Source organism: Aulonocara sp. 'chitande type north' Nkhata Bay, linkage group LG7 (assembly GCF_057382095.1).
Source record: "Aulonocara sp. 'chitande type north' Nkhata Bay isolate Kocher_YH1m ecotype deep benthic linkage group LG7, A_spYH_male_GT1.1, whole genome shotgun sequence".
In the NCBI taxonomy this organism is placed as follows: Eukaryota; Metazoa; Chordata; class Actinopteri; order Cichliformes; family Cichlidae; genus Aulonocara; species Aulonocara sp. 'chitande type north' Nkhata Bay.
The window spans coordinates 50279141-50292398 of NC_141350.1; the positions used below are offsets into that span (position 1 = coordinate 50279141).

The window sequence follows — 13258 nt, forward strand, 5'->3', positions numbered from 1 at the left end:
ACTTTATAAGAACCCTAAAGGGCAGAGACTGTACTGTAAGACATACCACCTTTATTAAATGCACAGTATCACAAGGAACATTTCCATTAATTGTGGATAAGCTACTCACATGATGCACAAAGCATTGGATTGATTCATAGAACTGTCTGATTAAAGCAGGATTAAATCTGCTAGGAGAATACACACACACACACACACACTCAGATGCATACACGCTTAGATGCATACACACACACACAGGCACACATCCTCTAGCAATCTGATGTATGTGCAAATACACACACACACACACACACACACACACACACACACACACACACAAGTACATATACACTCTCTTAAGTTCACACAGTAAGTAAAATTTTGTTATCTGCACAGGAATGAAAACTGTCATCTTTTTTTTCTTCTTTTACTGTATATTTACAAAAAAATCATTAACACCCCCCTCGATATAGATTACATTCAAAAAATGTCCCCACCCTTCTAGATTACATTCAAAATAATATACTATTCATGATGCAAAGTCACAGTTATTCATCTGAAAGAGGATCAAAATAGGCTACAGTCAGTCAGAGGGAGAGTGGTGGGGTTAGCCAGGAGGTAACTCTGACCTCCTCGCCACTGGCCACACATCTGCTGGGACACCTGTCGGGCCAGGAGAGTTCCTGATGTTTAGAGTCTGTGGTCGCTCCTGCGAGACAGGCAGCGTCTCAGACAGCCTCTGTGTGAGCTCCCCATCACAGTGGAGAGGAAACAGGAGATCATCTTCCTTCTTTTTTTTTCTTCTTCTTCAGAGAAAAACTTTTTTTTTCAATTTCTTTTTTCAATTAAAGTCCTCTGTAGATCAAAAATTGCCAAAAAAAACCACAAAACAAAACAAAAAGGAGAAGATTGTATTTTCACCGGTATTATGAACAAGCACAAAGAAATTATACAATGTAGCACAAATCAAATTGTATTTACATATAGTATGTATTGCCAGTGGCCCATAACACGTTGTCTTCAATAGCTGTCACACAGTTTTGACATGATACCTGCTTAAAACGGATTATACTATTAAACATAGCCTACTATTCATATAGACAAATATCAGAACTGTACAGAATGGAGAGCTGCTTATGTACAGCGGACAGGTGACTTATTATTGAAGAACGCTGTGAGAAAAAACATAGGGACAAACACACACACACACAAACTGGGGTTTTTCTGTGCAATCATGGATTTTCTTTTCTTTCTCTTACAGCTGACAGCTGAGACCGAGAAGGAGGGAGCTCAGTGCTAAGGTTGTGCATTGGAGTGTTGAAGTAATGCTACAAATTGCACTTAACAAAAAGAACTTATTGTCTCACTGCCTTTACGCCTCCGCATGAAAGATTCCTGCTGATTTTTTGTTGATTTTTTTTGTTTTTTATGCAAAGATTAGGATGAAACTTGCACTGGACGCTCGTACCATGGTTGCTCTTTTAGCCTCTTTTTTAATATCAGGACAACAAAACAATTGAATATAATACAAGAGTGCATTCTGAAACCATTTGCTGCCTGTACAAATCACCACCGTCCTGGATGAAGAGCTGTCAGCCAGTCACCACATGGCTGGCTGGGGCTGTGAGGAGAGATGAAAGCACCCCTGGGACATTTTAAGGGCAATCAGACTCTTAATTAATGCTTTTACTGCAGTCTCATAGCTGACTACATGGAATTGAAAATGACGATCTTCAAAGTGCACTCTTAATCCATACAAAGCCCGGTACATAACCTAAATTAAAAAAAAGAGCACCCCTGACATCTGAAAACCTCCCATGATGGAAACCAAACCACGTCACGTACCAGAGATTTCAGAAATGGCATTGCTGGTTGACAAAAAAAACAACCTGCGCCGCCGGGTCCCCATCCTCTGTGCTTTAGGTAAATGAATGAACGAAAAGGAAGATTTGGAAAACAGAGCTGCACCCTTTAAAATGTCTCACTGAACACTGATGGCCTTCTTTCAAGAGGAAAAGGTATTTACAGAAAAGACGTGAAGTCGGGAAGCGCCTCAGAGGACCAGGATTGAAATCTGTGAGCCATGGATTTCAGTCAGCTTGCAAATTCTCTACATATTAAAATAGTCTGTGGCGTACGACACATTTAGCTTCAGCTGTGAACTAACAGGTTATTTTGTGTTATAGCAGAATAGGTGAGACACTGCTGAGAGAAGAAAATTAGCTATCTACAAGCATGTATCCATAAACTGTCCATCACAAAGAGACACATTGCACGTCCCTTTGTTCATTTCCAGCTTATGGAATACAAGAGGGAAGTGATTCGATGCGGTGAGTGCAGACAGGGCGAGCTGTCTATTGGTCTCTTTTTATGCCTTTTACATACACTACGCCACATGTTTTGGAGCACTAATGGTACGGGATCCTCTCTGCATTTTGGTTTCCACTTTGTGAAGCATGCCTCAACAACATCTGCAAATTTAAAAGAAAAGCAAAAAAAAAAAAAGCCCCAAAAAACAAAACAAAGAAAAAAACAACAACTCAAAAATCACTCAAAAACCGTAAGGCTTTTTTCTCCGTGTGATGAGGACAGGAGCATTTACAGTTACATTTACAGCCGGGGTTTCTGTACACAGATGCGCTCGCGCAGCCTCTGCTTCCTCCTCCCCTTCCTCCTCCCCTTCCCCCCAGTTCCCGTCGTGTGCAAACACACAAACACTTGTCCACATTATGAAGCACACATGCACACGCAGTACATCACACGGACGCAGTGGCGCGTCAGCCCAGTATGTCCAGGTATACGGGCGAGGCTTTGGCCAGGCTCTGGAGCGTGCTGTGGATCTCCTTGATGTTCAGCCTCATGTAGGGCTCCCTCTGCCAGCAGCCCAGCATCAGGTCGTAGACCTCCTTAGGACAGGTGCGGGGCCGCTGCAGCACTCGGCCCTGAGTGATGCACTCGATCACCTGGAGGAAAACATTGGTTGGTTTGTCAAAAAGAAGCTGATTTATCTACTGTCACATAATAATGTGGTTTGATACAAAAAAATCTCTGCGGCTGGGAAGCGTGCGGGAACCAAATTGCACATCCAGTATATTAAAGGACGGCCTCGACGTTTGGATAGCACAGACTGTATACAGAGGTTTAAGCCCTAAGCTCACCTTTTCCAGGAACATTTTCAAAAAGATTTAGGTTTAAAAAAAGAATGCTGTTCATGAGCAAATAGTCTTTGTAATTCCAAAGACTTACATTTTAGGAGAGCTCCCACAATATGTGCCGGAAAAGGAAGATGATTTTACATTTTCTCATTCAGTGTAGTGTATGTCATCTCAAGGGCGGGCCATTCATCAAGATTTTTCTTTGGTTTTATTTCTTAACACATGATATTAATTTCCCCCATCTGAAAGGAAACTATCCTGTTTACCGGAATAGTGCACAGTATCTTAAGCATCTTTGTTCTGCGCTTCCATGAAGTTCTGAGGATTTTAAAACCAAAATGTTCAACAGTAAAGGGTTGCCAACCTTCAGTAAGATTTCATTAGTCATTTCCTATTATGCAGCTAGCTGTGCCGTGTCATATTCTGATACAAATGTTAGCTGTTATGGGGTTCTGACTTCAAAAAGGGTTCATGTCAACTGAGACATGGGACACCAGAGTGCTGCACTGAAGTCTGGAGTCTGTCATCATTTCTTCCAGTTTGGAGCCAGAGTTTCTCGTAATTTTTTAAAAGGTGTTGTGAGCAGTGTGTTCTTAAGAAATTGGACAATTGGAGGGCAGAAGATAAAGTGTCACTCCTAACAAACTATCTACAGCAGATAAAAAGTATTTCAAAGTTGTGTCCTTAAAAAATAGGAAAAGAAAATCTAGTGAAGACCTGGAAAGAGTTTGATTGTCAACATCTTCATTTTTCAGCATGCTATTGATCCCCAAAACACTACCAATGCAGTAAAAGCATACTTGGATAGAAAAGCACACATCAGTCATGGACTGGCCTCCACAGTGCCGGACCTCAACGTTATTCAAGCAGTGTGGGGTCAGCTTGACAGAGAACAGAACAAAAGGTAGCCAACATCCAAAGAAGAGCTCTGAATTTTGAATTTGGTTGTCACACGACATGCTTTGATACAACTCCTCTAGAGACAGGACTGTTTTCAGTCATACTGTTTTACAGTGTTTTTATATAATCAGTGTTATTCATCATGACCTGTAAACTGTGTTAAAGCAAGGTTATATCAGTTAAGGGTTATCAAAGTGTGCCACTGTGGCCCTCGTGTTTTTAGCAATGTGCAGCCCGACTGAATAAAGTAAAAGAAACTGTGCTGTATATTTCTATCAAACACAGTTCAAATCCTGCTAAATTACAGCTGTGCACAGTTGTTATTTGCTGATGTATCCACTTTAAAATAAATATAATGTGAGGAAATGTAACAGACGCCTCACTGATGATTCAAAATAAACCACCATCGCTTAAATGGACTTATATCAATCTGTCTCTTTGTCCCAGTATTTTGAGTTTTGTTCTGGACCCCATATTTATTTCTTTTAAAGCATAAGATAAATTATGTTCTAGTTCCCGAGGATGTTATTTTCTAGTTCCTCTGAGTTCTTAAAATCTAGTTTTAGGATGTTAATTACCCTTTGGTTTCCAGTCTGTGTCCTTTGTCTCTGTGTTCGTTTACCTTCGCTCTACCCAGTCAGGTCCTCATGTCTTTTTGGTCTCTCTGTCTTCATGGCTGTCTGTGTTCCCTGCCTTGTCTAGTTAATACATTTGTCGTCCTGGTCCCTGTGTTTTTTCCCTTTCTGTTCTCGTGTCCATCTCTCTGTGTTTTTTGTCCTTTTGTCTCACCAGTCTGTCATGCCTCCTTGTCTGTTTATCCCAGTGTCAAGTCTCAGTGCATGTGTTACTTCCTGTTTTATTTTGAGTCCACTATCTTGTGTGCCTGACGTTAAGTTTTGCTTCCTTTGTCTTGTTTGCTTTGATTATGTTAAACTGTATTCCCATCTACTCCCTCTCCTCTACTTCCTTTAACCACCCTCCTGTCTATATATTGTCTACCCTCTCCCTCTGTTCTTCATCGTGTCCTCTCTCGTGATGTTTACAGCCTCTGTCTGTGTGTTCCCGGTCAGCTTAGTTTTTGTGTATATGGCTTCTGTTTTTCTTGCCTTTTTACCAGCAATAAAGCTGTGATATTGAGTTTTATATCTGTCTGCTGAGTCCTGCATTCTGGTTCCACACCCTGCCTGCCAGCAGCAAAACCAAGCGAACTCCAGACAGACCATTGAGTCCACCAGAGGGATGATGGGAATTAAGGTGCACGACTACAGCCTACATTCATTAAATTACTAGACCATAATGTCAGTCTGGGCTTCTAAGACGTGTGGGTCAGGAATTTAATGCTTCGCTTGTGGTGCTAAAGAAGCTTTCAGTCAGCTTACTGTTTAATAAATAAATGACTAGTTTTGGAATGATTTTGTTTATTGGTCTTCACCACTATACAGGCTCCGCACTGGCACTCTGCCATCAAAAGTTATGAGAAGCATGCTATGAATGAATTCTTACACAGCTCAGATTACTTTCATTAATGGAATACTTCTTTTAGTCCACCAAGTAATTCTTAAGTCTTGAAATAATTGATTAGGTAGGCATTGTGCTAGAATAGGAATAAAAATATGCTGACACTAACATTTATTCACAGTCTCTGACTTTTTCTGCCACAGTGCATACATGGAGACCAATGAATGTGAAGTGTAGGGTTAGGTTGAAACGCTGTCTGACCTCATTGTTAGAGAGCTGGTACCATGGCTGCTTGCCGTAGGTGAAGATCTCCCACAGCACCACGCCGAGGCTCCACACGTCACTCTCTGTGGTGAACCGCCGGTACATGATGCTCTCCGGGGGCATCCAGCGGATGGGCAGCATCGTATGACCGCCCACCTGCACAAAAAACGACACAACAGCATTCATGAGAAACCAACACTGCAAGATCTGCTAAAGAGTTCAAAGCTGCTGAACATGCTGACTTTATTGTTGTTTACTGTTGTTATAATAATGGGGGACTGTCAATAGATGTCAGTGATCGCGAAAAAAACACATCGTTGTAGACTTTGTAGTCTTGCTATGGTACAATAGTTTGTTGTAATCCATTTATAATACATGATCATGTTTACTAGAAACACCAAGCTGCAACCAATCATTCTGCAAGAACAGCCCTGCAATAAATCCTAAATTCAGGAAGGTTAAAATGTTCACAATATATATGAAATCATAAAAAGTGCTTAAAAAACACTGATGTCTGATAGCTTAAAAAGCCAACACAGGTCTTAAACCCCTTTAAAGCCTGAACCATGAAACCAGAACATGTTTAATGTTTATTGAACCTTCTAACAACTTTATTAAAAAATTAATTTAAATACTAATTTACATGTATGTGTTTAATTTTTAATCATCACACTGATGATATACAAGTCTCAAAAGCTCCCCAAAACTCATGCATCACATATGATGCGCTAGGCATCACGGGTTAAGGTTAATGTGTATGATTTTTTTTCTTGTCCGCTATTTATGATGATGAAAACGATTCTTTGTGTCAAATTAACAAAGATTATCCGGCAAATCCTCACTGCAATATTAACTTACACAAACCTTAAATAACCCCAAATAAATATTTGAACCCTAAATTAAGTAGCACCACTTTTGAGACATGTCGTTCATTCACCCATTTTCTGGTGCACATCCAGGTCTAGCTTGCTCAAGTGAAGCATATAAACAAAATGATCAGGATTTGCTGGTAGGTCTGCTGTTAAGATCATTTTCATGATCAAACAGCAAACTTGTCAGAAGCTGGAAGCCTCAAACATTTGGTCTCTGTGCATGAATAACAAATAATCAATAATTGAATGAAGTGCAAATCAGAGTCATTAACATGGAAGAAAATCTAGATGGCGAAACAAAAGATTATTTAAGAGTTCTTTAGTTGAGTGCTTTTGTAGCTCCAAGCCTTCTAACTGGTGAAGTTCATATACTGGTACGCTCACCGGGATTATATCAGCGTGTCTGAAACTGCGGGTTGCCAAACTGGTCGGGCATGAAACAATGCACAGGAAGTATGGAGTTCCAGATGAAAGCTGTACTGGGATTGCTGTGAAATAAACTAGCAAGAGTTTATTAGCTCTATTCTGTTGATCATGTTTTTGTTGTTGTTGTTTCGAAGGTGGGTGTGCATGAAAACAAACTGAGAACCACCATATTCATAATTTAGTGTTGCGTATAATAAGCTTACTGATTAGCACTAAACACAATAAGTAATAATAATGGTAGTAGTACTGGAAATGATACTAAATTCATATTAAAATTGATACATATATATATATATATATATATATATATATATATATATATATATATATATATATATATATATATATATATATATATATATATGTATATATTTATAACAAATCATGTGACTAATCCTTCTACCTAAAAAGAAGGACGAGGGAAGAAGGAAGGCAGTTCTAAAGGTAAAAGGAAGTACAACCCAGTACTACAAATATGTATTGCTGGATTAAGTGTCTGGTTACATGTGACAATTTGATGATTTGTTTCTGTTAGCTTATTTGGCTAATTTATGTGGCATTGGGAGATTAATTTGGTGAACCACGCAGACATCCTTTTCCATTGTTTTTAATCTGTTTTAATGCAGTCTGTCAACCACCAATCCAACTGTGGGGCACAAATATAAAATTCTAGTAAACTATCAAAGGTCTCACTCATGTCTGTGTCTTCACTCATGTGAAAATAATTAGTGTGATTGAAGGTAACACTTGCTCTAAGTGCATGTGTAACGGGACTGACTTCTGACTTCCAAAGTAAGCAAGTGAAACAGGATCCTGGTGCCGTTCGCGTTGCTAATGTGTTTGATAACGGGATTTGGTGGGAACCCCTCTTAAAGGGGATCTTATTAGATGCAGGAAAATGCATCTTGGAATTGATTTACAGTAAGAGTCTTCACATTTCTGACTTCACTTTGGGCAGCAGAGGGCACTGTGGGATTCACGCTGGCATGTGAGACACAATGAAGGAATAAAATACATGTATCAACTCGGTGTTATTATTAACATGATAGTTTTGTTTCTTTGACCTCCATTGTTTTTTATACATTTAAACTGCAATAAAAAAAGATACAATGATCGTCATTCTTGCAGCTGCACAGTTTTTTAAGAGCAAACCTGGAATTAAATTTGATCAGTTCCACATTTTTTGTGTATAATGAGGCGAAGTGAAGTAAGGGAAGAAAGGGGAAAATATCTAAAATCCTTACTCTGTAGTAGTCTGAGCTGTAAACATCTCTGGACATGCCAAAGTCTCCTATCTTGACCAGCAGGTTTTCTCCTACCAGGCAGTTCCTTGTTGCCAAGTCTCTGTGGACAAAGTGCTGGGAGGCCAGGTAGACCATGCCAGCAGCAATCTGTTGGGCAATGTGCAGCATCTGGGACTGAGTGAGCTCCACCAGGATGCTGTGTTGACCGTCTGCCATGAGCACTGCATCGGGACCATGGGACCTGCACCCAGTAACCGTTGCATAGTTTAGAAAATAATGCAGCAGCATGAACTATTCTGTCACTACTGTAATACATGAATGTGATATTAGCAATCAACTAACTAATTAACAAAACATTAACCTGAAATTATTTAACATTTTTCTCACCAAGTAAAAGAATACAAAAAAATTTACAACACAAAATTTGTTCTAGCCTCCCAGTCTTGATCATAATGTGATGTTTCTATTAGCTGTATTTTTCTTTGGGTTCTAGACTGTAGACTGCAAATAGCACAAGTAGTGCATTACCTTGGTCTGTGAAAATATACTGTAATAGAGAGTCTCAGTATTTTCTTGCATTTTGGGAAAAAATATTCAAGAAAGTGATTATTTTATTGATCACTGATATAGTGATTAGTCTCACACTCGTACTCAGTAAATTCAGTACAATCCCACAGCGTGTGTTATAACATTGACTGGACTAGACAATGAAGACGTAAAATTGACATTACTGCTTTTTTTGTTACATTTGATTTAAAAAAACATATTTATCAAAGTTAGAAGCTACAAAATAAACATACAGGTAAGAGAGAATTATTTGAAACTGTTACAATAGGTCTAGGATGCCATCAGCAGCCTAGACCTATTGTAACAGTTTCAAATAATTCTCTCTTACCTGTATGTTTATTTCGTTTTCATGTTACTTTATTCCTTTTGATTTCTAGTCCCCAGTAACTTTATTATTTCCATAAAGCATATACAGCCGCTTGTTAATGTAAATACTTAATCAGCCAGTCGTAGACGATATAACCAAAGTACACAGAAGAGCATCTCAATAAGTGTAATTCTGAAGTAGATGGACTACAGCAGCAGAAGACCACATTGGGTGCCACTCCTGTCAGATAAGAACAGGAAACTAATGCTTCATGTGGGCTCACCCAAAATTAAAGCGTTGCCTGGTCTGATGAATCCAATTCCAAATGGTAGGGTCTGAATTTGGTGTAAACAACATGTAAAGCTTTGATTCATCCTGCTTTTATACCAGCAGTTCAAGCCACTGATGGCGATGGAGTGGTGTGGTGAATGTTTTCTAGACACACATGGACTCTTCGGTATCAATTTATTTATAATTTAAATGCCACAGCCTACCTCCATCCCTTCATGACCACAGTGTACCCATCTTCTGTTGGCTGCATTTAGCAGGTTAATGTGCCATATCATAAAGCTCAAATCATCTCAAACTGACGTCTTGAACAGAACAAAGAGTTCATGTAAGCCTACTCAAATGGCCTTCACAGTCACCAGATCTGATTCCATCATGCATCATGGATCTGCAGCAACTTTGTGATGCTATCATGTCAATATGGACAGAAATCCCTGAAAATGTTTCCAGCACCTTGATGAACCTGTGCCATGAAGGATTGAGGCAGTTCTGACGGTAAATGACCTGTTCTTACACAGCACGTTCTACTCTAACTCAGCACTCAAAGCAGTTGTTGCTACAAGCTTCATTCACCCAATCACACACATTCAAACAAGCACCTTGTCTAAAATTTTCACACACAAATGCAAAGAGAAAAACTCAGGGACCATTATCTTGCCCAAGGAAACTTTCACATACAGATTGGAGTAGCTGGGGATTGAACCTGTGACTTTTACATTGGTATATAACCAGCTCTACCTCCTCCACAGCCAAGGCTGAGAAGCAACAGTGAGAAACAACAGAAAGGGGATCTAACCCAGTCCTAGCAATGTGCACTTTATTGATTTGCTTTTATTCCTTTTGTATTATACAATATTTGTTTTTTGTTTTTAGCACGTGTTATTTTTAATTATTTCTTTTCACTACATTTGTGTTACGTTGTTATCAGCCTGTCAGTCCTTACGCAAACCATTTGACATTCACTGATCTGCATGAGAGGTACCACAAGTAACTGATTAGTAACAGATACCAATAGAGGATCTAAAGAAGCTTACCTGAGGAACTTGTTGAGGTCCCCGTGTTTCATATATTCAAACACCATGATTAGTGGGTCACTCTCTACGCACACTCCGTAAAAGGTGACGATGTGCTCGTGCTGCAGGTTGGTGAGGAGCTCAGCCTCTCTGTAGAAGTCTGCTCTGCCACTCTCGCTGGCCTCTTTCAGTGTCTGAAACAAGACAGGGACAAAGACGAGAGGCAAACGGTGAGAAGCATTATCTGCAGGAACGTACATCTAATCACTAGGATTTACTGACTGACTGTCAAGTTCATTGATCGTTTGATCTGTACCTTGACTGCCACGTGGATCTTCTCCTGGTCTGGTGTCAGGTTGTAGCATTCAGCGAGAAAGACCTTCCCAAAGGCTCCTTCTCCCAGCTCCCGCTTCAGCACAATGTTGTGTCGCTTGATGTGCTGGACAACTTTAATGCAGAAGAAGTCAAATTACCCTCAAGGTTATGTGCACATTGGGAATTTAAGTGGACATTTTTGGTGCATACAGAACATTTGTCTTCACTAATCTCACAACAAACAAGCACGCGTCTTCAGACTGCATCATTTATGTGATGACAATTCAAAAACTGAAAGATATTTAAATTAACATGACAGAAAACATATATTTAGCAAATTGCATAAGTTAAAAAAGGACTTAAATACTTATCTAAACTATTTGTTTTTACAATTCAATACTTTGTGTAGATTCATAAAGTATAAAATATAAAACTGCTGAGTTAAGCCCTTTGTCAGAGCTTGTGTTCCTGCACATCTCCTGTGGTCCAACTATCCAGCCGGTCTAAGGAACTGGAGTCACTATCACAGTGCAGTAGGATGCCAAAAATAAATATGGCGCCTAGCAGCGATCCCTGCATGGATTTATCAGAAAAGGCCCAGGTTACCCGGCATTTGTCGAACGAGGCAGTAACTCACACGTGTTGGATTTCAGCATGCTGCCGGAGTTACGGAAGTACTGGGGGTTCTCGATGACAGGAATCTTTGTCATTCCAATGATCACTGCGTCTGGACCCATCTCTGAGGATGACGGGGTGTTGTTGCCATTGGAGACGTGATGGAGAGGGCTGGCAGAATCATCGTCATTACTGATAACTGAGGAGGAGCCTAGAGAGCCACAGAGGATGTGGAGAAGGAGGAGAAGAGAAAGACAGCGCAAAGAAGAAGACGAAGAAGAGTAAAGCTGTTAGCTATAAAGGAAGGGGAGTAAAAGCAGAGTTGCAGGGTGAAAAAAGATTGACAGAGGGATCACAGGTTATATGAAGTATGTCAGATTACACATTATAGGCAGGTTTACTGAACAATGTAAAAGGATGAGCTCAGGCCAAAGCAGAGCTCACTAATTCCTGTGGTAATTTCCATATTCACACAGTAGGAACAGCACAGGGCCAACGCTACTGCTTACTTTTAAACCCCTGAGATGTCATTTACCAAAGATACATAATAACTAGATTCATATTTTATGATATAGGTGTAAGGAGATATTAGGACATTCTAATGTTTCATTAACATTAAGTGAGAACAAATGCTTATAATGCTTAATAACACACTGAATGGCTTCAGTGTATGTGTTATACACTGTTATTGAAGGTTCATGAGCTGTTTATGCATCAGTTATGAATATTAACAAGATGTTGAAATTGCTGAAAAAAGTCATACTAAATAGTTAGAATTTTTTTTAAGTGTTTTAGATTATGCACCATGCTGCTTAGCACAAAGACTGGAAACTGTGGCTGCATGGCACCAGATTTTACTGGATAGTTAGCTGCCAGCTGTAACATCATTTTAGTGGTGATAAGTACAAAAAATAATAAACAAACGAGGAAAAGGAAATTCAACAAATGTAAAAGCAAAAAACAAAACAAAGTGTACTAGAACAAACACACGAAATCTGACAAATTATTCAAATCTGAAATCTGGTATAGCAACTCTGCTTGATTATGATGAGAGAAAACTGACTACATGAAAGAATATTATCATGCCATAACAGGTGATCAGAGCTAATGGTAGTAAGAAAATGATATAAATAAATACATACATGAAAAAAGAGCTTGCAGTCAGTATATGGAGGGAGACTGGGAGGGTTAGGATGATTACAGTTAAGACATGCAAGATTTTAGTTGCATGTCTTAACTGGCATTAGGTGACAGAATTGAATTTAAATGTTTTTCTTGCCTGCATAATCGTTTATTTGGTTATATCATTTGGTCCACAAGTAGTCGGATGATGACACTTTAAAAAATAATTTTGCCTCTGTACAGCACCAGAGTGGAAATCAAATAATTGCTATGTGATTAAAGTGCAGACTTTCAGCTTTAATTCAATGGGTTGTTTTTTTTTTTTAAGCATCACTTTAACTGTTTAGCTAAAGTCTATTTCAGGAATTACAGAATTACTGATAGTCCTCCCAGTTTCAGCGGCTCAAAAGCAATTGGACAATTGAGTTATAAGCAGTTTCATAGGCATTTGATGTCTGTTCCCTTATTATTATTTTGTGATAAATGAAGGAGATAAAACATCTGGAGTGGATGCATTTAGTAGCTGTTCACTAAAACTCTGAATATGAAGTCCCAAGAGATGTCTATTCAAGCGAACGAGGCTATCATTAGCCATCTCAACAATCTGGTGCATTCTTAAAAGGAAGGAATTGACTGGCCAGCAACACCAAAAAGCCCTGAAAGACCACGGAAGATGACTAAAGTGGATTGTTTCAAAGTTATTTCCTTTGTTAAAAAACTCCTTCACAAT

At 39.3% G+C, this 13258-nt stretch overlaps 1 protein-coding gene across 1 annotated transcript in view; it reads right to left on the reverse strand.

The window, feature by feature from the left end:
• ntrk2b (neurotrophic tyrosine kinase, receptor, type 2b) overlaps nucleotides 1–13258 on the reverse strand; it is a 23914-nt gene continuing 10656 nt past the window's right edge. The window contains exons 13-18 of the mRNA XM_086301070.1: nucleotides 11429–11617; nucleotides 10793–10923; nucleotides 10498–10670; nucleotides 8302–8542; nucleotides 5757–5915; nucleotides 1–2945 (exon numbers count right to left, since the gene is read on the reverse strand). Of these exons, the coding sequence (XP_086157196.1) occupies nucleotides 2760–2945; nucleotides 5757–5915; nucleotides 8302–8542; nucleotides 10498–10670; nucleotides 10793–10923; nucleotides 11429–11617 (1079 nt within the window). The 3' untranslated portion in view covers nucleotides 1–2759. The remainder of the gene's footprint in view (nucleotides 2946–5756; nucleotides 5916–8301; nucleotides 8543–10497; nucleotides 10671–10792; nucleotides 10924–11428; nucleotides 11618–13258) is intronic.